This window comes from Eumetopias jubatus, unplaced genomic scaffold (genome assembly GCF_037043125.1).
Source record: "Eumetopias jubatus isolate StellerSeaLion01/CBP00866 unplaced genomic scaffold, mEumJub1_p1.0 scaffold_8, whole genome shotgun sequence".
Taxonomy (NCBI): Eukaryota; Metazoa; Chordata; class Mammalia; order Carnivora; family Otariidae; genus Eumetopias; species Eumetopias jubatus.
In genome coordinates, this window is record NW_028274814.1 from 122,568,969 (window position 1) to 122,592,812 (window position 23,844).

At 40.0% G+C, this 23,844-nt stretch overlaps 1 protein-coding gene across 1 annotated transcript in view; it reads right to left on the minus strand.

Annotated features, from left to right (window-relative positions):
* Positions 1-23,844, minus strand: part of GNPTAB (N-acetylglucosamine-1-phosphate transferase subunits alpha and beta) — a 72,204-nt gene that overhangs the window by 4,234 nt on the left and 44,126 nt on the right. The window contains exons 8-19 of the mRNA XM_028121638.2: positions 17,129-17,290; positions 16,557-16,736; positions 16,182-16,352; positions 14,588-14,711; positions 13,287-13,490; positions 11,542-12,647; positions 9,179-9,378; positions 8,719-8,938; positions 7,958-8,071; positions 6,705-6,790; positions 6,347-6,445; positions 2,561-2,728 (exon numbers count right to left, since the gene is read on the minus strand). Of these exons, the coding sequence (XP_027977439.1) occupies positions 2,561-2,728; positions 6,347-6,445; positions 6,705-6,790; positions 7,958-8,071; positions 8,719-8,938; positions 9,179-9,378; positions 11,542-12,647; positions 13,287-13,490; positions 14,588-14,711; positions 16,182-16,352; positions 16,557-16,736; positions 17,129-17,290 (2,834 nt within the window). The remainder of the gene's footprint in view (positions 1-2,560; positions 2,729-6,346; positions 6,446-6,704; positions 6,791-7,957; positions 8,072-8,718; positions 8,939-9,178; positions 9,379-11,541; positions 12,648-13,286; positions 13,491-14,587; positions 14,712-16,181; positions 16,353-16,556; positions 16,737-17,128; positions 17,291-23,844) is intronic.

A 23,844-nucleotide genomic window follows, 5' to 3' on the forward strand; every position in this document is an offset into this window, starting at 1 on the left:
GAGTCCTGCAGAACTGAAGTCTGGCCTAGAAGCATCAGGGAGAGAGCTAAAGCCATGGCAAGGCAGGTGGGCATAAACTGCAGGTATTCTGGAAAAATATGCAATAGGGTTTGGACATAATACTGTAGTGGGAAAGTGTATGAAATGGCAGGTGTGAGTGTGACAACTAGGGTAAAAATGGTGGCCATCTGAAGGATGCATGTCAGGTGACCAGGCAGTCACGTTAGTCTGGGTATGAAAACATAATGAAGGCCAGTGAGAATGAAAGAAAACAAGCAACAGAAGAGATAACCTAAGAGTAGAATCAATTGGGACTTGAAGACAGGATATTGGGGTTAGAGGCAGTAGAGCAGTTTCCTCATCTGTAATGTGGAAATAATTTATTATGAAGACTAAATATATGCTTAACATAAGGCTTGGAAGATATTCTAATAACTATCAATTCAGGCCTCTGTGCCGAGTTCCAGATTCTCATTTACAGCTTGCCCTGTAGTGGATAGCTCTACTTCAAGTCCCATATTGATAATGGTACCTCTATTTTCCTCCTGAATTTCCTATGTCTCTTAACAGGATCACAACCAGCTCAGTTAGTTCTAATGTCTATGGTGTCATTCAGAATCGATGTGTAATTTAAAGAGCTAAGAAGCCACAGGCTGTAATACAGCCAAGCTGTCCCAGCAGCCAGAGAAATTTAAAAGTTGGAGGTTCCCTCAGCCATTCATCTACTGAGCACCTACTATGTGCTAGAAAGGCACTGTGGACTCAGAGAAGAGTAAGACACCATCTCTGCCCCTGAAGAGGGCTTACAGTCTTATCAGGAGAGACCAGCACACCAGACAGACTGCTGTGCAGTGTAGAAAGTGTTATACCCAAGGAAGGGAAACAGGAAGAAAGCCTACTGAGAAACCAGAGAAAGGTGACAGGGGACTCAAGCACAGTGTCATGAAAGGAAAGAGAAAAAGTAAAGTTTCTGGAAGATAGGGTGGTGGTGGTGGCCCAGCAGTGAGAGAGGGCACAGAAGCTGAGCAGGATGAAGAAAATGAAGCCTCCCAGTCAGGGAGTTATACCTGATTTATCTTATTTGTATAACACAGAAATCAAAGTCCTCTCAAACTACTCTTAAGCCCACTCCTTTCTTATTCAATTGGGCCCTTGAAGATAAATTTAGTCACAAACTGGATTTGGGGAGTTAACAATTGAAACCACCCAGGGTGCCTGGGTGGCTCAGTTGGTTAAGCGACTGCCTTCGGCTCAGGTCGTGGTCCTGGAGTCCCCGGATCGAGTCCCGCGTCGGGCTCCCTGCTCGGCAGGGAGTCCGCTTCTCCCTCTGACCCTCTGACCCTCTGACCCTCTGACCCTCTGACCCTCTTCCCTCTCGTGCTCTCTATCTCATTCTCTCTCAAATAAATAAAATCTTAAAAAAAAAAAGAAGAAGAAACCACCCAAAGATCTTTTTCCTCTGAGCTAAAGGAAAGTGAAAATGATGAGAAACCATTTCTAGAAAATAACACCCATAATTTAATAACTTCCTTCTGAAAATAAAAATACATAGCTATTAGCAATATAAATGTTAACTGGCTCATTTACCCAACTCCAAGACACCAAAGAGTTCTAGTTGCCAAGGTTGTTAATTTCCTCTCTACAATCTCTCCCAATTCTGTCTACTGCTTTCTCTTTATTCCTTGAGCTGTGTCCTTGGCTCACACCCTGTTTCAGAGCTACTGAAATGCTTAGTACTTGTCTCCCTTGCCTCTAGTTACCAGACAACACTGTCTCACCAGTCCAACTCCATACTGTTAGTTATCTTTCCAAATCATTAAGTCTGATCACTACAAACATCTAAAAAAAATTTCTCTTGGGGAACCCCATTCTCTAAAGAAAAAAGTCTAATTCAGATACAGCCCTTCACAATCTCTCCTTTCTCTCTCCACACACTCTCTTTTATACCCCGTGCCTTGTACATGCCATTTCTTCTACCAGGAATGCTCTTTCCTACCTGGAAAAGTCCTTTTCATAATTCGAAACCAAGTCCAAATGTTGCCGTCCCCTAACAGAATTTAGCTGCTCCCTCATTCATACTCCAGTAGCATTAAACCCTGCCAGAGCACTTGATATCATAACTGTTTGCCTGCAGCCTGTTTCTCTGAAGAGACTGAGTGCCTCAGAGTCTGGTACCATACTCCTTTCATCTATATATTCCCAGCACCTGGCATGGGGTAAATAGTAGTAAAATAAGACATGAAGGAAACACTGTAAAGCAGCTTTGGATTACAGTGGAACATAGGGAAGGCTGGAAATCAGGCTGGATTTACCACTTACCAGGTACTTCACCTTGAGCAAATCATGCAGCTTCTGTTACCATGTTCTCCGGCCATATATGTAACAGGTACTCAAGAAACAAGGTAGCTATTCTGATGGCAATGAATGAGACTCAATGGATGTGCTTGGCCAGTAAGTGCAATAAAAACTTCTAAGTATATTTTAACAAAGTAATTATTAAATAACACATTAAAGGAATTTCATCACTTTTAAACACACACACGTGAACATGAGACCTTACCACTCCTGCAGCTCATGCATGTGAAGGAAACGGTTTCGATATTCTCTTGGCAGCTCAAACTGGGATGGTATGGGGAACATGGATTCATAGAAGTCCCTGAGAACAGCTTTCACTGTCTGGGCATCTTTATGATTGTGGTCTATGTTGTCATTCAGGCAAACAAACTTCCTAGAAAAATAGAGATCCAGGGTTATTGGTTATTGTGAAAATGATCTTGACCCAATAAACAAGAAATGTAGATTCCAAATATATTTTAAATGGGCTCATGTTCCAAGTTGTTGTATGTGCTGATATGATTCTCTGGGGGAAGAATGTTCTGTAAAATTTTTCTCACCTGTAAAGCAAAGAGAACTTAGGGAAGATAATCTTAAAAGTGCCTTCTAGCTGTTGGAATAAATTAATGATTTCTGTTTAGCATGTCCCCAATTAAGAGTTTAATAAATACAGTTCACTGACTAGAGTATTTTGCTGGCAGCCAGGGGAGAAACTGATAAACACCTAAAACCAAGTTCTATCATATTACTAAGAATAGTGGTGTGGATAAGTGAGATAAAGATGGTGCCTTACAGCTATAGATTCTATGAGTTTGATGACTTTTCTTTAATATGTCTCCAACCAAGGTGCTAGAGTTCTGGCAAAAAGCAGATGACAGTCATGCTTCCCTACTGTTTCAAGTTCCCTTCAAGGCAAAGTCACTAAACTGAGGGCCCATTAAAACAGGCAGGGCTAACACCACTTTTAAAGTACATGGCTAAAATTTAAAACAAACAGACAAAAACTCACCAAACTTAAATCTAATAAAGCCCTCAGATCCAGCTACCAATTTATAGGAAATAGACATGGGAACATGTTAAACAACTGAGACACAATCAAAGTAGTCCAAAGTATAGGGAATATACAGAATATATAATTTAATTTCTTCATACACATACAAAATTATATGGTTAAAAAAGGGAGGTTGAGGGAAAACCTATAGACATAATTGCAGTGAATTTACTTGATACCACTTCAAACCAATAAATGTAAAAAACATAAATGTTTAGAAAAGACAACTGGGGAAATGTGTACACTGACCAGATGGTTTATCATATTAAGGAATAAATAATGATATGGTGGTTATTTTGAAAGAGTTGTTATAATTTAGAGAAATCTATTTTAAAAAATCTAGAGATAAAATCATACAATTTTACATAAAAAAATGAGGAAGTGGTAGTAAAGGAGTGGATGTGTTTAGATGAAAGAACAACCATTTTAAATCACTTCTTATTGAAGATGAGTGATGGGTGAAAATTCATTATCCTCTCTACTCTCTAAACTTGGGGACTGCTTAAATTAAAGAATACTAAAGAGATATATCAACCAAATAGACTGCATGAGACTTGACTGTATCCTACATTTAAAAAAAAAAAAAGGATAAAGGGCATTTGGAGGCAACTAAGGAAATTTGAATATAGATTATCTATTAGATGGTATTAATCAATGTTAAGGTTCTCAGATATGTGTTAACTGTCTTCAGTATAAAGAAGAATGATTTTGTTTTAGAAGATATGTACTAGAATAATTAGGGGTAAAATGTATGGATGTCTGGAACTAATTTTCAAATGGTTCGGCAAACAACAACAACAAAATAACGAAAACAAAACCCGTGTGTGTGTGTGTGTGTGTGTCTGTGTGTGTGTGTGAATCAAGCACATATGATCAAACACTGACATTTTAAAATCTGGGTTTTTATGGGATTTACTGTACTATTTTTTTCAATTTTTCTGTATCTTCAAAATTTTTCATAATGTTGGGAAAAATTAAAGAAGAAAGTAGATGCATGAGACAAAGGGTGTGTGTGGACAATAGCTAAATTACACCCTGCTGGGTGCCTAGCAGGGTTTCGCCCGTTTCTTCCAGAGAGAATTTGCATTTTGCTCAGTATTTGTCTCCCAAAGAGCTGACTCAATGGGAGGCAAGCCACCCCAGAGACAGCTTCTGACTGTGTATGTGAATCCTCTTCACAGTAACTGATATAAGAATGAGGGGACAGGGGCACCTGGGTGGCTCAGTTGGTTAAGTGTCTGACTCTTGATTTCTGCTCAGGTCATGATCCCAGGGTCCTGGGATCGAGTCCCACATTGGGCTCCTTGCTTGGCAGGGAGCCTGCTTCTCCCTCTGCCTGCCACTCCCCTTTCTTGTGCTCTCTGACAAATAAATAAATAAAATTAAAAAAAAAAAAAGGTTAATCATAACGGCTTACTGTTTACTTGGCTTGTGGGAAATATTTGTTATTTTATAGGAAGTAAAGTATTTTACTGAATACACTAAATAAGCATTAAAGATGTTTCCGTTTATCTTAAATTTCTAATTTCTGCCCCCCCCCCGCCACAACAGGAATGATATTTTTAGAAAAAAATACCACAGCTTTACCTGTCTAGAAATTTTACATCTCTGCTCATTTATAATTAAAATCATAATTTAAACGAGGTGAAACTGAAGACTTACGAAAGCATTTAAAGACTGAGATGAGGGGCGCCTGAGTGGCTCAGTCGGTTAAGCGTCTGCCTTTGGTTCAGGTCCCTGTCCCGGAGTCCCGCGATTGAGCCCTGCACGGGGCTCCCTACTCAGCAGGGAGTCTGCTTCTACCTCTGCCCCTCACCCTGCTCGTGCTCTCTCTCTCACTCAAATAAATTTTTAAAAAAATCTTTAAAAGACTCAGATGAAAAACATTCAATTTTTATATTCCAAGGTCTTTTTTTTTTTAGATTTTATTTTTTTGGAGAGAAAGAATGAGAGAGACAGCACGAGAGGGAAGAGGGTCAGCGGGAGAAGCAGACCCCCCGCCGAGCAGGGAGCCCAATGCGGGGCTTGATCCAGGGACTCCAGGATCATGACCTGAGCCGAAGGCAGTCGCTTAACCAACTGAGCCACCCAGGCGGCCGCCAGGGTCTTTTTTTCCAGGAAACTGATGAAATATCATTTTCCCACTAAAGTTCAAAACTCAAAAATGCAGATTTTGACTAATTTTATCAAACTATCCAAGGCAACTGTTAGGGGACCAGGCTGGAAGTTTTCATGACTTATATAAACCTGAACATTATCAGTCCCAAGGCTGGGATCAATTTTCACATTTGTGAGAGCATTTTTTTTTCCTGAGAAGCTAATCTGAACTTTGAACTGCAAAGTCTAACCACCAAAACAACTTTTCTGGAAGCATCTTCTTAGAAATGCTATGGGAATCTCAGCTGTCTGGCCCCACTCCCCGTGATGGAGTCCACCCCTTGGCCTCACTGAACAGCTCATGTCACCAGATTCTTAGAAGTCTGTGCTAGTCCCTGTGCATAGGGGAACCCTATCTAAACTCACAACTCCTATCTCTAGCTCAAACACTACCTCACCATTTGGCATTCCACCTGCTCCAAACAAAATAAGCCACTTTCTTCTCTTGAGTCTCACTGCCTTTTTTCATGTTTATTTGTATGATTAAAGATCATTTTTGGGGTGCCTGGGTGGCTCAGTCAGTTAAGTGTCAGCCTTCAGCTCAGGTCATGATCCCAGGACCCTGGGATCGAGCCCTGCATCGGACTCCCTACTCAGCGGGGAGTCTGCTTCTCCCTCTGCCTCTCCCCCTCCCCCACTGGCTTGTGTGCTTGCGCTTTCTCTCTCTCAAATAAGTAAAATCTTAAAAAAAAAAAAAAAGATCATTTTTTAAAGTAATGGGAATTCTCTGTATTTTCTGTTCAATTTTGCCGTGAACCTAAAAGTACTCAAAAAAGTAAAGTTTATTGATTAAGAAAAAAGTACCTGGGGTTTTTTCTTATATCATCCAACTGGCCAACCACATGAGAAACATTGGTACGAATCATTTTAAAAGCAATTTCTTCTTCTCCCATGATTTCAAACCTAATTATCAAAACATATTTAAGGAGTGTAAATATTTATGTGGAAATAAAAACAGAATTTCAATAAGAAAAGTATTTTATAAAACTTTAACAAGTCAATATCCTGAGAATGACTTACTCTTTTGGTATTACTAAAGAAAACAATCTCACATAAATTTTAAAAGAAGGCTTAAGAGATAAACTAGTGTAAAATTATGAAAATGCCAGACTATCCTACAATTATTCTTAAACTAAACAGAGAGAATGTATGTACTACTTACCTATATTTGTTTTTGTCCTTATATGCTTTGTGGATTTTATCAGTTACTGGTTTACAGTTGGTTACTAGACTCTTAGTGACTGGTGGCTATGAGAAAATACAAACATTGCATCAGGCCAAGACTAGGGTGGGACAGGTGAAGCATTGACCTCTGTGCAAAATTTAAGGGGGGACCAAAGAATCCGTGATCAAGACAAATACTTTAATGCAGTATTTGAAAAAATCAAATTGGCATGGTATGGCCTGCAGGCTAATTGCCTGTTTTTGTAAATAAATTTTTATTTTAATCACACATTACACTGTCTGTTAAAATAGTCTCAAAAGTTACCGGTAGAATTTTTTTCAGAAAGAAAATAAATTTCTAACATAAATTGTAATAACCCTATAAGCTAACTTGTCATTCTTAATCTAATTAGGAAATACTTTATCCTAGGTATAATCACAGTTAATTATAGTAATGAAGCCAACACCTTGCTAAGAGTTCACTTGAGTAATGTTAACTAATGTTGTTAGTATAATTTGTACTCATGCTCCAAGTAGTTTATTTGTATGAGCCTCAAGACTAACTTACTACCATTAGCAAGCAGCCTTTACTTACTTAATTCTTAACAAAGGATATTTGCTGATTCTAAATCTCATGCCAGAAACCTGGCAAATACTAAAATACTTTGCTAATGAAGGAAAATGTATGCATTTCAAAAGAAAACTAAAATCTCAATAATCTTTCATCATGCCTATAAGGGCAAGAAGAATAACTGTTTTCTATGTGTAAATCACCTTCCTTAGGAAAGAACACACTGCAGTTCTAATGTAAATGCAGGGGCTTGGTAACTGTAAAGTCTTACTAGGAACCAAAGTTTATAAGAAAGATACAAAAGGAGAAGAGAAAAGACAGTGAAGGACAGATATGGAAGTACAGATGAGGGGAAAGAGAAGTCTTGAGTAAGAGTGAACATAGGCCGTGCCACCAGCAAAACTCTCTGAAGTATTCTCACTGGCTATTCTCTGCTATCCTTAGTGAACAGATGTCTGGTTATAGAATATTAGCAACTAATCTCAGTATTAGCTTAACATCCACTAGATAGGAGAAAAGAAAAGATATAAATGATTCTGGATTATCTGGACTTCTGCTGTCTACCAAAGATATAAATATAGAACTTGCTTCTGCTGTTTGAAATGCTATACAAAACTGGTATAAATAATACCCGATAAGGATATACTTCCTTTTTACACAAAGGAACTCATGCCACTTACCAGATTGGGATCATAGTATGCTTCCTGAGTTGGTGGAACACTGTTCAGCTTAGTGATATTAGCAGGGAGCATTTTTGAGCAATTTATTAGCATGTGTTCCAGACCTGTTAAATCCTAACAAAGCAAAATAAAAGGGTAAACCTTATATGTGTAAGTAATAACTGTGGTTTTAAAAATAAAAATTATGTAAAAGTCTCCAAAATTTCTTTAAATGCTATCTTCAAAGGGAGTTTGACTATATGATTCTTAAAAACACCCCAAAAAGCACAGAATGAGATAATACACAAATATTTCATCTTCATCTCAAGTAGAACATACTGGACTATGAGGCACTATTTTACAAAAGATGGTCAGGGGGTCCCCAGATGGGAGGTCCTGCAGTTAGATTTATCTTGGCACTCTCCATTAATGAGTCTCCTACTCCTGGGACTATAGGATGCTGTGACCGAGGTTGTGCAACAACCCAGGCCTGGCTGAGAGACAGCTCCAGTGGGCCACCTGAAGCTCCTGAATGAACTTGTCACGAGAATCTGATATGCAGGGATGGTTTGGCTCTTCTCCAGATAATATAATAGCAATGCCTACTTAAAATCTAAAATGTAATCTCATAAAATATGAACCTCAAATTTGGTTTTAATTCTGGCACTAAAAATGGACTAGTTGTGAATACCTCCATTAAATATTAAGAATTATTTTTACTTGCATTACAATGAAAGATGTGAAAGAAAAGAGAAGGTTTAGGAGAAAAAAAAATACAACACCTGCAAACTTAAAGGCAGGTCGTGAATTCTGGTAGCCAGTGTTCGGATTTCTCTGTCAGATAAGACACCAGATTGGTCTGTATCAACTTCATCAAAAACTTGAGATATATTCAGTGGCTGAACGGCACTCATGAGATAATAAAAATACGAAAAGGCAAACTGCATATCCTCAGAATGGCGCACTTTGTGAAATGACGTCTTGTCAAATTCTTCAGGGAACCTGTCCAAACATAACATATAGTGAACTCTGGATATTTAAAATATAGACATTAATCTACATTCAAATATATTCCAACATTTGTGGAGTTAGAATCTTTTTCTTTCCCACTTATTTAGCCGATACCTTCAACATAATCAGTTGCCAAGTGTTAGAGCCATACATCAAGCACAGCAAAGATGTCCATTTAAAGCAGACAGCTCTGAGCACGTGCAAGCAACTCAAACAATAAGAAAGACTTACATATCTTGAAGTTCTTGCATAACGATTCGGTCAATCATGTGAGGCATGTGTGCAGGGACTTTCCGAGATGTGAATCCAAACTTGCTGTTTAGAATTTTATTTACATATCGAAGGGAATCTGCAAACGTATCTTTCAGTTGCCTTCCAGTGTGTTTGCTATCAGTGTAGTATGCCAGTTGTGTCTTCAATGACTCTTCTTCCTGAAAAGAGAATTCCATGTAACACAGCATTATGTTTAGTGCACAAGTGTTCTTCGTTAACAAGAAATAAGTACTATTTTATATAACTAGCCACTAACTGTGGCAAATGAAACGAGCGCTAACAGGTCACTTTAAGAATCCTAAGAGCAGGACTAAACTGGACTTCAGTGAAAGTATCACCAACATAGGCTTGTGAACAACAGTTGTGTAATGGAGGTCTATTTATAGGGTATTCTTCAAGGACTAGTCACCGAGCATGAAATTTCATAGCCAATTCAATGCAATATTTAGAAAATTTATTTAAAAAGTTTGATAGAGGGGCGCCTGGGTGGTTCAAATGGTTGAACATCTGACTCTTGATCTTGATCTCAGCGTTGTAAGTTCAGGCCCCGCATTGGAGCTTACTTTAAAAATAAAAATAAATAAATTAATTAATTAATTTGATAGCACTTTCAATTTCAAGTTATTTCTACTGGTGACATCAAAGCAGTAAGCACTTAAGTTCTGAACAAGGACCAAAAAATAGTGTTAATATTATAAAATGTAAAGAACCCTGTCAAAACTAATAAGAGGCAAAACTGAGTGAATGGGCAAAGAATATTAGCAGAATATATGAACACACTTTACAAAGATGAATTATTTTTGCTTTTCAATCTGGTGAAAAAATACAGATTGATACTATTGTTGGTTAGCCTGTGGAGAAACAAGCACTCTTCTACACTGTGTAAGTGTGAAGTGGTATGGCATTCTAGAAGGACACAGTTAAATTTAACTTTAACCTAGCAATTCTACCTACAGAAGTAAAAACTTCTCAAGAGTAAGCTATATGTACAGGAATATTTATTGCAACACTATCTGTAATTGCAAAACAAACACAGCTCTTAAAAAACACAGTAACACTAGCATGGGTTTGCTTACATACTACTAGATCAAGAGGCAACCACAGAGCAGTATGTATAGTGCAATTTACCTCTTGCAAAACACATATTTATATAGTTTGTATGTTTGCATATCTATATAAAAATACTGGAAAAATACCCACCAAACTATATTCATAGTGATTATTTCAAGTAGGAAGATGAAGGAAGGAAGGGAGGGAGATCTTTCCTTTTTTATTGTATATTTTTTGGATTGCTTGCAATATCTGCCACTAATCTATAACACTTTTGTAATTTAAAGTAAGTAATGAAAGGGGGAAGAGAGGAAATCATCACAGGCAAGAACTTTGCAATCCCTCACTCAACAATTAGTAAATGACTACTGTATCAGGGATAAGATACTTTCGGAAGACAATGCGATCAGTAAGTTTCCCTCATCAACCTCTTTTTTCCCAGCCTGACACCTACTCATGGCTGCACTCTGTTCATGATCCAGCCTCACCCACAGGGTTTTTCTTGGTCTGTCAACTCCTACAAACCCTTCAAAGTCAGCTCACAGGATACTTCTTCATGGATGCCTTCCCCAATACCCCTAGGCAAAGTTAAGAAATTTTCCTTTTGGACTCTGTGCTCATACCTCAGGAGACACCTATCACGTTGCTACAATTATTTACCCACAAATCCGTCCTCCCAGCTTGCCCTCTGAGTTTCCAAAAGCTGTGTTCTAATAGTCTTGTGCTCCCTGCAGTGAACACAGTGATAGCACTTGGCAGATGTACAGATGACACCATGGCACCATGGAAACCGTGGTACAGGAGGGTGAGTGAGCACTTGAACCCTGAGGCTTGGCTCACACTGGAAGCTAATTACTTTATTTGCACCTTGGGGTTTTTTTCATCAGTAAAATTGGAAAAATAATCAGATCTGACTCACACAGCATATGCAAAAGCATTTTTTTGAAATCCCAAAATGCCAAGTGAAGATAAGATACCATCCCTGTTCTATTACTTACTCAGGGCATGCCCCTGTCTAACTCCCTTACTTATTCACACTAAGGTTGTTTCCTAAACTGTGACATGGGGATCATGATAGTAGAAAACCTTATAAGGTATTTTTATTGTTAGGGGTATTAGGGCAATAAACCATGTAAGAAAAAGCATTTAGTTTAATGATTGACACAGAAAGTCCTGAATAAATGGTACCTATTATTATATAATTATCACTTACTTATAAGGTTATTTACTTTCCCAGAGCATGGGAAAGAATAAAGCTGGATGTAACTTACATCAAGAAGATCTTGGAAATACTTCTTTTTCTCCCATGGCAAAAAGCCCAGGTAACTGTCTGTATAATGCTGCAGTTTTCTTCCAGGTAGTATTTCATTATTATCTATGTAGTTGTTTGCATTTTCCTCCATTCTGTTTTTCTCTTGTTCTTTCCCTGTGATTTTCTTTTCTTTTGTAATCTGCTTTTCCAGTGGAACAATCCGAGATGAGAGATTTTCTATTGACACGCTTCCACCTCTTACTTTTTGGGTCAGAATTTCAGATTTAAATTTTTCTTCGATTTCTAAGTCCGGGGGTGGATTCTGACTCTGGTAGTGACCATTCACTTTCATTGTCACTGCTGGAAAAGTCGACCTCTGCAATCTTTCAGATGTTCCCAAGCTGTTCGGCAAGATGCTTTTGTGAACCTGTTTTTCCAGTGGGGCCTCTACACTGTCATTTCTTTCATCTGTTATTACAGCTTGATTTATTTTTACTTCAGTATCTGGTAAGTTACTCAGAAATGATCTCAGCAAGGCTGACTTGGACAGGTTGTATCCTTTCACAGTGATGTCTCCACGTTCTAGTTGCAAATCCAAGTTACTGAGACTCAGTTGGGCCTCTTTGGGAAGGAGTGAAATATTTACCAGGGGAATTTTCACCTCCACTTGGAATCTTCCTGTCGTGTTAATATCATGTCTCTTGAACTTTGGAAAGCGTTTTTCTTCAGGAATATCCTCAAACAGTATTTCTGCCTCTGGAAGAAGTGTTGTGGGGCTAACCAAATTTTGGTAAGACTTCTGGGTCGTAGAATTCACTTTGGGTTCCTCTCTTGTGTCAACCTCTACTGTTATCTGGATTTTGAAGTCTTCGTCGTTTGTATTTTGAAATGTGAGATTAAAATGTATTGTGGTTGCATTCATTCCACTGTGCATTATGAGGTGGATGGTTTTCCACTTATTGGCAATAGAGGCATGTCGAATTATTGGATTGTCACTATAGGTGCCTTCGATTCCTCTTTTGGCTATTTCTGCAAAGCTGAAATAAGGCAGGCATTCACCTTTTGGAATAACATAGTGAGTCTGGTTTGGGAGAAGAGTTACTTTATACAATTCATGAAAATGATCTAGAGGAAAAAACACAAACATGACTTTAAAAATGAGGCATTTTCCCCTCCTTTTCCTTTAATTCTTAGGGTTTGAGTTTTCACTTTCTAAGAATGACTTTAAATTGACTTAGGAATAAAACATTCTAATATAAGAGCTGCTGGTATGGGGTTCATTTTATTATCTGAAGCAATCACTATTATCAACATGGAATGCTGACTCTCACTACAGAGATATGGCAAATTCCATTGATCAACTCTCATCTTTGTGTCCATTTGAAAAAATACAACCATCTGCCAAAATGACCTCCAGAGATAAGCAATCGACAAGATCTAGCATTTAAACCATTCTTACTTAGTGTATCACTGGTCTCCTTTTATTGTTTCTAAATTAAACCTTTGCCATATATTTTCAACAAAGGTATATCCACCTAGTACAAAGTCAGTCAGACTGGAATAACACGAAAAGATGCAGCTCTAGTGTCTACTGTTTTTTAAAGATCTGTGTCCTCTCTTTTCACTTACAGCTAGTTTAGATGCAAAGATGGGCAAGGGATTCATAGAGAATAATTACTTTAATAACAACAATACAAACCTCCCTCTACTTATCAAGGACTTTGATCCCCTTATTCTAAATATCTTTTTACGTGATAAATATACCTTGCCCACAGTCGCCAGCATCAAACCCACAGGACAAGACATTGCAAGCTTGGTCACAGAACTTATCAGCAAGCCAGGAATTCGCACATCCTTGATTACAGTAAGAGATACTATTTAGTCCTCCACCAAACTGCCAGGGCTGTCCAATTCCAATACTGCCGGTACCTCCGCCTCCTGCAGCATAGCGACTCCCACCACTGTTACCTGTAGAGGGAGGAGGAAGACAGAATCTTGCTGTGCTTATCATCTTGAAAAAGGACAGTTCCTTTTTTCTCAGTAGTGCTATCTAGAATGATGCCAGCATTTTGGTCAGAAAAGGTTCACCCCATTGTTTACCAGAAAATTTCATGTACCTTAAGAAGAAAACAAACTAAAAAGGGAGCATCACTTGACAGAGGACTGGGCATAAGATGACCACGCCTTGGCACTTACTAGCTGTGCAACCCTGAAGTACAAACTTGCCCACAGGGGCATGTAGAGGTGTGTGTGGAGCAGCCTGTCAGAACTGCCAAAACATGTTCTACTAATATGGGGTACCAACCTCATCATCAAATCCTAATGTTCTATTAGGGGCTGATGTCTCTGGACAGGTCTCTGGACTGCACGGATCTTGGCATGTGTGTGTTCTCTCACTGCGGCTGCTTACATTTTCCAAAAGTACATCAGACAGAACATAACTTTTGTTTCTTCTAATACTCAGCACTTTTTCAAATCTGCTTCTACATATGGAATACGTGAATGATAATATCTGTGCACATACTCTGTCCTCCTTAGGTGACTAAGAAATTCAAGTGGATAATGGATAATGCTTTATAAATTTAAATGCTTTATAAACTGAAAGGCAATCAATAAATGTAAAAACATGCTATTATCAACAAATGCAGATAGAGATGTAAGAAAGAGAGCGGAGATGCTGAAGAGATTAAGATCTTTATTTCTCTTTGCCCACTGACAGCAAGCTGCTGCTGAAAGCCACCAGCCGTGAGCTCCTAGAAGAATCAGTTAAAGTGATTCTTGCTCTTGAGTTTACATAATTGAAGATATTCCTGATTTTCATATTTTAAATAATAAAAGGTATTTTCAAGTGCAGGGTCAGCCTGGGAATATGCCCTCAACAAGGGAGAATATGAAAAAACTGAGCCACATGGGGACAATAGTCATTACCTCCAGAATCTATGGATTACTGTATGTATTGTTTTCATACATGAGGAATGTTTAAGTCACTGTACTTATTCAGTGATGATTAAGAATGGAAAAAAAGTCCATAAACATAAATAAATTACATGTGAGCACATCCTTACCAGAGCAGTCACCGCCATCCCAATCACAGGCTGAATTATTACAAGCTTTGTCACAGTAGCCATCTTTAATCCAGGAACCTGGGCAGCCCTCAGCACAATTTGGCACAGGCCATGTCAAGTAAACCTATGACAGAGCCAGAAGGAAAATAAAATGGACAATTTTTAATCTCAAATTAGGATTCCTTTAAAAAAAAAAGAAACTGAGCCTCCAATAAAGGTTACGATTCTCCCTCGGCTGGCTGACTACATCCACGTGGCATATTTTACATTGTTTGCTACAGTAGTTTAGATTCCTGCTCTGTCAATGATTCTTACGGAGCACATTTACTCTTTTTCATTACTCAAGGAAAGCAGACAAGAACTCAACTCATGGATTAATCTATTTTAAAATAAAACAGCAACACGTCAGACTTAAGTACAAAAGCGTGCCAGAGCAGGTAGGAAGTATACTACACATTCACTGCTTTTCTGTGACAACTGTCATTAATTCCTGGATGTATTTACCTATAATCTTGTCTCATGGCTGAGAAAAGCAGCCTCAATATCCTTATCTCTGTGCATAAGGTCCTGTGATAAATTATTAGCACAGTGTTCTAAGTTGTGGACTCACCTGCTTTCCAAAATGAGTGACATGGTACATTGTTAAATTTTTTAATTAATTAAAAAAAAATACATTCCATGCCTCTGCATGCTCCATCTATGTGGAATGTATTTCTTTATCTAGTTAACTCTTACTTGTTCTTCAAAGTTCACCTCAGTTCAGATGGGAATTCTTCTCTAGCTCGGTCTGATTTCAACCTCCTGGGCCCCCACGCCTTCCCACCGAGGGCACACCTGCCAGCACAGAAATCACTATCCCTAGTTACTGATTTTGTGTGTCTCCCCTGCCAAGCCACAGCTCACCCTGGCAGCCCTACAAACACAGAGGAGGCAACTGAACAGGGGAAGGAGAGAGTGAGCACACTGGGATGGCATAAACAGCAAAAGGAAAAGTAGCTTTGTGCAATTTGCATTTCCAGCTGCAGGCTTCTGTAACTTAGAAGTTTATGGTGGTAATTCTCCAACTTTTCACTGAATCCTTCTATCAGGGCCACAGGAGTAGTCCTAGTTTCCTCAGTATGCAGACAGGAAACACACATCAAATCATTGCCCAGGACCATCCTCAACTGTTAGCTCCTAGGTCTGTGCTCATAACCACTCTCCATCATGCCTCTCAAAGCCACGATGAGACTGCTGCCTTACATAAAATTTCATACATGTCTGTAAGCAGAAAATTGAGCTCACTTTTTATCTTGGCCATTGCGCTGATGTTCTAACCATGATTTTGTATTTCATAGTGGTTTTGCTTTCTTTGCTATTGTCATAGTAGAAAATATAGAAGGTGGGTTCTGGGTGTCTGACAATGTGGGGAAGCAAATAACTACTAAGGAGCAGTTTTTGTCCTCCCAAATTGTTAACTCTCCTGAGCTCAGCACTCAAAAAATGCTTATTTGACCCAAACTGTATATACAGTAGTATGTATACTGTTTTCCTGATCTGTTTATAACTCCTAAGTGACTTCTAAGCTAGGCATCCCTTCCTCTTAGACACTCACCTTCTGACCTTTGGAGTGACTATAAAAATCATCTGGCCAGACATCCTTTCCAAACATGACATCGTCGTTCAGATAAATAAACTTCTGGGACAGCCCTTCAATGCGATGAATGTGACTTTCAATAGCAGGTGAACTAAAGGTAGGCAAGTGGCTCAAATTTCGAAAAACATCCTTTTAAGAAAACAACAACAAAGGCAAGAGAGAAAGAGGGTGGATGAGAATTATTTCATTTTGTTTTCGGTTTTGGAAGGAAGGAAGGGAGATGAGTCAAAGGGGATGGAGGTGGGGAGGGTGAGGTAAAGGGGAATGAAATGAGGGATAGGTGAAGGACAGAAAAGGAAACCAAAGCCTTGTGATATATGGAAAGTCATGGACCTGGTGTGTGACTATTGTCACTCGAGGGTTATCAAGGTTCAGCCAAGATGGAATCTGCCCATTGGTAACAATGAAAATATTCCGAACCCAAGGAGCATGCCTCTCAATGGATCGCAGTGAATATCTCAGTTCTTCATTATCTTCAAAACGGCTGGCGGAAACATCTTCGTCCTGCTTAGACTGAGAAGAACATTTCACACATGAAAATGTAAAACACCACTTAAGTCACACCTTTCCTCCTGGCTGTCCCCTCTGCCCAATATTCTTTCAGGGTGCTCTCGCAGACCAAGTCCTACATTTGAACATTACAAAAAACGCAAAACACTCGGCATATTTAAAACATAAATGCCCAACATTTCTTTTGCACTTTTTAAAAGAGAAGGTTCTTGGATCTGATTCTAGGTCACTTCAGTTAATATTAACCAGTGGCAATGACTGGAAAATCAGAGAAGTTCCAATCAACTCATCTCTCTGTAAGTCTTCTTCCTTCTTCTAGTATAATGACCTATAAATAAATCCTTAACAATCTAAACCCTTGATCAGGGTTTAGAAAGAATCTCTGCATCCCTTACCTGGCTAATGGCACTCAGGTCCCATAATAAATATGCAGGACTTATAGTCAGTTCTTTTCCATCAATGGTCATGTTCTTCTTTGTCTGCTTGTTCAGTTCTTGGAAATCTTTGGGGTTATTCAGTTTTAGAAGTGCTACACTGGCCTCTGAATATAACTGTAACTGTAAAATAACAAAAGGGTTACATGTAGAAAAACTGAGCCTCAAAGAAGAGACATCTCTAAATTCCCAGTTTGATCTTTAACCTTTAAATATATGTAATATATAATACATACTTAAATCTATATTATGTATGTGAACCATGAGAGATGATCAACTCTGAAAAACAAACTGAGGGTTCTAGAGGGGAGAGGGGTGGGAGGATGGGTTAGCCTGGTGATGGGTATTAAGGAGGGCACGTATTGAATGGAGCACTGGGTGGTATATGCAAACAATGAATCATGGAACACTACATCAAAAACTAATGATATAATGTATGGTGATTAACATAACACAATAAAATCTATATTATGTATGTTTAAAGATTAATTCTAGCTCTCTATATAGAGTATCAACTAGTAAGCCTATGATCACCAAAAGGAGATGTAAACAGGCCAGACACACTTCCCAAATGAATGGAAGAACCCAGGTATGTAAAACAGAGGGAGTGGTGGAGTTGTGGTAAATGGGACATTTCAGGCCCCATCCAAAAGCCGCAGCCACTACTCAGTATCAACAAGTGCAGCAAGATCTCCTAAGAGGCCAGAATCCCCAAGTGTTCTATGAAATCTCCCCATTTTCAGTGCTGTCTCAAATGTTTTCAATTGTCCTGCTTTCAAACAAAACACAACTGGTAACCAATTGTGACCTTTTTTCTAGAATATTACCAATCTCCTTATACTGGAGGAAACCCTGCAATGTAACATTGCTGGGACTGGTAGAGAGCAAGCCTGCTAACAGGGTCTCCAAACAGCTTTTGTGCCCCACACCTAAGAGGAGTGTCTTTGACAGGGCTGCTTGAACAGTTTCCATTAGGAAAAGCACCTTTTGGGGCAAAGCCTTCAAAGAAATCATCAGTCTAAGATGATCACAAACATCAGTATGTTTTACAAACAGGCTTTCCCACCACACTACCAGATCCAATTTCATGTTCTAACTCTGTATCATTCAATTTCCAATGAAAAGAGGCTTTCATAGCTTAAAAAGGTGGGGGGAGAGGATTGAAATCTATTAATCTAGGACAGTGAACCCCTTCTGCTGAATTGACTCTCCTAACAGGGCCAGTTTCTTAATTTATAAAGCAGAGCAAATGCAAATTATTTTGGGCTCATTCTGAGCTCTTATATATGCTACCTGACTAATTTACCTCATCTTTCAAAGTTTTCCTGAGTTTATGTCAAAAACTAGAGATTCAAGTTAGAATTTCATTTATATTTTTCCCCTTCTTACCACAAACTGCATGTGAGTGTATGGGTGCACACATGCACAGGTGTGTACTGCCTTCCTGACCACTTTCTTTCATCCTGACAGCACCTGGCATATACTGAGCACTCACCGAAGGTCAGCTCTCCCTGCTGCTGTCACCCTGCTTCAGTATGTTGGGGGACAGGTGGGAGACAGGGTGGATATTCTTCTATCTGGCTATTTACTGAGTCTCACTGCCCGCCCCAGCCTCCCCTGCTCTATCCCTCCCCCCCATAGTGGCTCCCACAGCACCTCTGAGGGCTCCCTGAAATATAAAAATCACTAAATTTTTATAAATGTAGTACTTCAATACTCTAAATTTTATTGGGCAAATACCCTTATCTTAATCTCTTCTATACAAACTGCTTTTCGTCTGGAAACCTATTTTGAAATTTCATAGACATTTTCCTGACTAGAGAGATGAAAAGTAAAGAGCTTAAAGGAATATTAATATGTAGAAAAAGCTTTTCTGCCACCATAATCAACCAAGTTGTGAGTGGTGAAAAGGGTGGGGAGAAGTATATTCTGCTAGCCACTAGGTGGCACCCTAATCCTGGACACCTTACTTCTGCAGAAAGAGAGCCAGGAGGTGGTAACGAAAAGCGGGTGTAGTAAGTGCTGAAGGCTGGATTAGCCTGGGCAGCTGCTTCCACATTAGCTTCTTATATGAAATTATAAGTTTATCTAAATTTTTTTTTCTATTTTTTTACACAGACCACAGTGACCTTCATGTGTGCAAAGTACAGTTGTTAAAAACCCAACATAAACTAAGGAGGCCATGGCCTCCATGGGGCAGTGCCAAGGCAGAGCCCCATACTCAGACCTGGGGAGAAAGGGCCCTGCACGCCAGCAGGTCTAGGGCTGGCAGGCAGGAAACTGGGGTCTCACATCAGTCCCTCATGGTAAAGAACAGAGATCTGGTGGGCTAGAAGGAGCCTGATCAAGATGGGGCTGTGGCCTTGGCCCCCTCCTCTGAGTCGGTCCCACAGCTCTGACTGCAGGTAATCAGCGAAGAGAGCCTTGGCCCAGTGAAGGACGGGTCCCAGGCGGTGTTTTCACACAAAGTGGTCAAAGTGCATGGCCAGCACGTTGTAATCTAGCCTGTTGCACACGATGTGGTCACAGTGCTCCAGCAGGATGGCAAGGCAGAGAAAGAGCATAAATGGGTTCCCCTGGCCAAATACCTGGGGCAGGGGCAGGCCCAGTGGGGCTGGAGGTGGCAGGGACTTCCCAGGTTTTGGTGGGGAGCCCAACTCTGGCATCAAGGGGGATCCTGCAGCCACATCACCAGCGAGAGAGGCCTCTTGGGTGGATGGCGGAGATGGGGAGGATGGGGAATCAGGGCGCGAAGAGGAGAGTGGGTCTGAGATGTTCAACAAGGGCTCAGAGAGGGAGTTGGAGCTGATGAGGGCAGCTGTTCAGTTTATCTAAATTCTTTAAATTTTAAGTTTCTCAAAGAGAGAACAGCTTCTACACCCACCCACTGCAGGCCCACAACAAACAGATAACATGACTGAGAAATAAAGGTCTGCTACTTTTAAGCCAGAGATTTCCGAGTATTTGTTACTATAGCATTATCTAGTATAACGGATTGATACACCTATACATGGTAGCATAAGGTTAGGGAAAAAACATGCCCACTAATACAACTGAAAAACAAATCATTCCAGTAATCTGACAACTCAAAAAAGTTTTATAAAACTTAAATCAATTCCAGAGTTGCTTTAATCTACGGAAGTGTCTATTTTAGAAATAAAACCAAAACAAAGGGTACCATACTTTAAAAGAGGAGGTGCATAAGATAGTTTCAGGGAAGCCAATAAAAGGGGCATTAATACAGTTATTACTACAATTTATTGTTACCTTGAATTTGCCCTGAACAGAGGTTTGAGGTGACAGTAGGACAGTATGCTGTTCCCATCCCACCAGCACTGTCCTTCCTGCCGGAGCAAACACCCTGGTCAGCCTTCAAGGATCTATGCAGCCTCCTTCTCTTTGGAAACTTCCCCCATGTCTCTGATCCACACAGACCTTTCCTGCCTCTAAATGCCAACTTGGAGGTCTGTACTACTCTCCTTGATAGCTCATACTATCTTATTTTGCTACTTGAATACTTCATATGCACACATACTGCCTCTAAAACGTAATTCTAGGTAGCTTGAGGACAAGCCCATGTCTTCTCTTTCTTTTGCATACCCACTTAGCAACCAGTAGTATTGAATTAAACTAAATGTGAGAACATACCTGAGAGCTTTGGGAAGATTTTTCCACGTGCTCTAACATATGTTAAAGAAGTAAACAAAAACAAAAATCAAAAACCATATGAAAACCCCACTATGAATGAAAATACAGAATGATTTAGAATGAGCTAAAAATAAAGACCAATGGATAATGTGATTTCCCAAAAGGTGAATTCTGTATCCATCACACACAATTCTACAGATAAATTAAGGGGTTATTAATCAGATCAAACTAGAAAGCTTTCAATAGAAGACTGATTTGTAAGACTATAGTCCCCAGAAAAGTTTTATGAATTCAAATCTAACATTTTGCAAATGAAAATATTTTCAACCCCCACTTCCCTTCCTGGGGGTGAGGGGATTCTAGTTTTGCTCTAAACAGAATGATAAATGCAAAGTTGTAGTATATATACGACCACGGTACCAAAAACCAAAATGACTTCTTGGAATAATTACACTGCTCAAACATTGCCTTTATATTCCAGGACATGGTACATGGTGGTGTGTTCAGTCACAGCCTTTCTTCTTGCTCATGCCTTACATAAGCATTTCTTGAGTGGCCCCCTAAGTACCAAGCCTGTGGTAATCACTAGGGGTACACAGGTGAACAGGCAGTATCTGTCCTGGGTTGCTCATACGCGGGCAGGGTCTCCAGGGCAGACCTGAGCACTGGCTGGCTCGGAGGCCACAGGCCTAGGCCAAGGCCTTCTGGAGGACCCTGGGAGGGCAAAACAGTCCAGCCCATTGAAGTTCTGAAGTCCAGTGTCTAATAACCCTTTCCTCCCACATGCCACAAAGCACTTCTAACAACACACCCCGAACTGAGCTCTGAGTTTCCTTCCCAAAAAACTTGCTTCTCCTGAGGCTCCGAATGTGGTTTAAGCCATCACTTCCATCTTCACTAGTAACATCCACTTCCCCCTTTCATTTTTCCTTCCCTCTCCCCAACAGCTAAGAAGTCACAGGGTCATGCTGAGTATTTCTTATAGATGTTTCTGGAACCATTCTCATTACTGGCACTGCTGCCAAGACAGTTGTTGAACCTGAACATCTTGCTGGGCTACGGCTGCAGTGGCTGAACTGGTTTTCTGCCCAGCCTCATCTTTTAATCTCTACCACCATACCTTCTTCAGCTACTATGTTCCTTAGAAACAGATCAAGTGCTCCTCCTAAGGATGCCTCCTGCCTCCAGGATAAAGTCCAGGCTCCTTACCAGATCTTTCTCAATCTGGCCTCAATCTCTTTTCCCAATCTCAGCACCAGCAAAATCCCTGCCTGGTTGCTGTCTTCCAGGAACAGCTGCCTTGGTTTTCTGGAAACCACGGACTTGCAAGCCTCCAGCCCTTTGCTCAGGCTGTTCCCTCTTGTTGGAATGGTCTTTCCCACTCCCTTCTCCGCTGGGAAAATGGCTGCTGTGTTCAGGGCCCAGCTAAAATGCCTTCTATTCTGCAAAGCCTTCCTTGTGCCAGTATACCTAAAGCCCAGGTGTTCTTACAACACTTTGTATAAACACTTACTTGGAAGTGATCATGCCCCAAAATTATTTAAATGCTTTTTATTCACTCAGTGATCCTTAGCACAGTCCCTGGCACACAACAGACATTTACTAAAAGCTCACACTCTCAATGGACTGGGAATCCAGTGACAGGAAACTTCATTCTCAAGGTATTCATAATAAAACTAGGAAGAGGAACCTACAGAAAGTCACTTGAAGAATTAGCTTCAAATGCTGATACACTCCCCTTATCTTCCCCTTTCTCTTTTTCTCTCTAACCTCCAAAAACCAGAAGTTCTAATCCCTGAAGTTGATTGTAGGTGTTGGCATCATGAAAATGACCTGCAATGAAAGTTATGGATAATTAGCTTAACCCTCTGAGGAGGGTTTTGTGGAGGTCTGCTAGCCTCCACAAAAACAAGCCTGGGAATCCAAATAAATCTCCAGCCGGGTGAATAACGGTAGAAGGGGGTATCATCGTGCACAGAGCCTGTTGGTACTACTTGTCCAAATCAAGTTATTACCCCACCCTACCTCTACCTGCATACACCACACTCCATACCACCCAAAAATAGTTTGCTGAAGGGTCAATCACTACTTGGATTGGCATTCTTCGGCAGCACACACCCATCCACCAACAGACACAGCAAAAGCAATCAGCACCGGTGAGCAGCTGCAGCAGGCAAAGAGCAGTCAAACCTGACTGGAGAATGGAGATGTGTCATGAACCTTCTTTCCTTTAAAAACATATTATAGTTGGAATCATATAAACAGATTCAAGAATGTCATTCTTGGGACACCTGGGTGGCTCAGTCGCTTAAGCGGCTGCCTTCGGCTCGGGTCATGATCCCCGGGTCCTGGGATCGAGTCCTGCATTAAGCTCCCTGCTCAGCGGGGAGTCTGCTTCTCCTTCTCCCTCTGCTGCTCCCCCTGCTTGTGAGTGTGCTCTCTCTCTGACAAATAAATAAATAAAAATCTTAAAAAGAAATTTTCTGCATAAGGAATTTCAGGTAACAAAGTATAGACACACATGTCCATAATTCTAGAACCAATAGCTTAGAAGCCAAGAAGCTAAATAAACATTGGCTGTGGAGAAAATGGAACCCTTGTACAATATTGGTGGGGATATAAATTGGTCCAACCACTATAGAAAACAATATGGAGTCTCCTCAAAAAATTACAAATAAATCTACCATACAATCCAGCAACTCCACTTCTGGGTATATACCCAAAGGAAATGAAAACAGGATTTTGAAGCAATATCTGCACTCCCATGTTTACTACAGCATTATTCCCAATAGCCAAGATATGGTAACAACCTAAATGCCCATCAACAGATAAACAGATAAAAAGGATGTAGTATATATATACAATGGAATAGTATTCAGCCGTGAGAAAGGACATCCTATCATTTGCTACAACATAGTTGGATCTTATGCTTAGCACATAACACTAGGTGAGAAAAGTCAGACACAGAAAGACAAATACTGTATATCACTTATATGTGGAATCCAAAAAAGTCAAAATCATAAAAAACA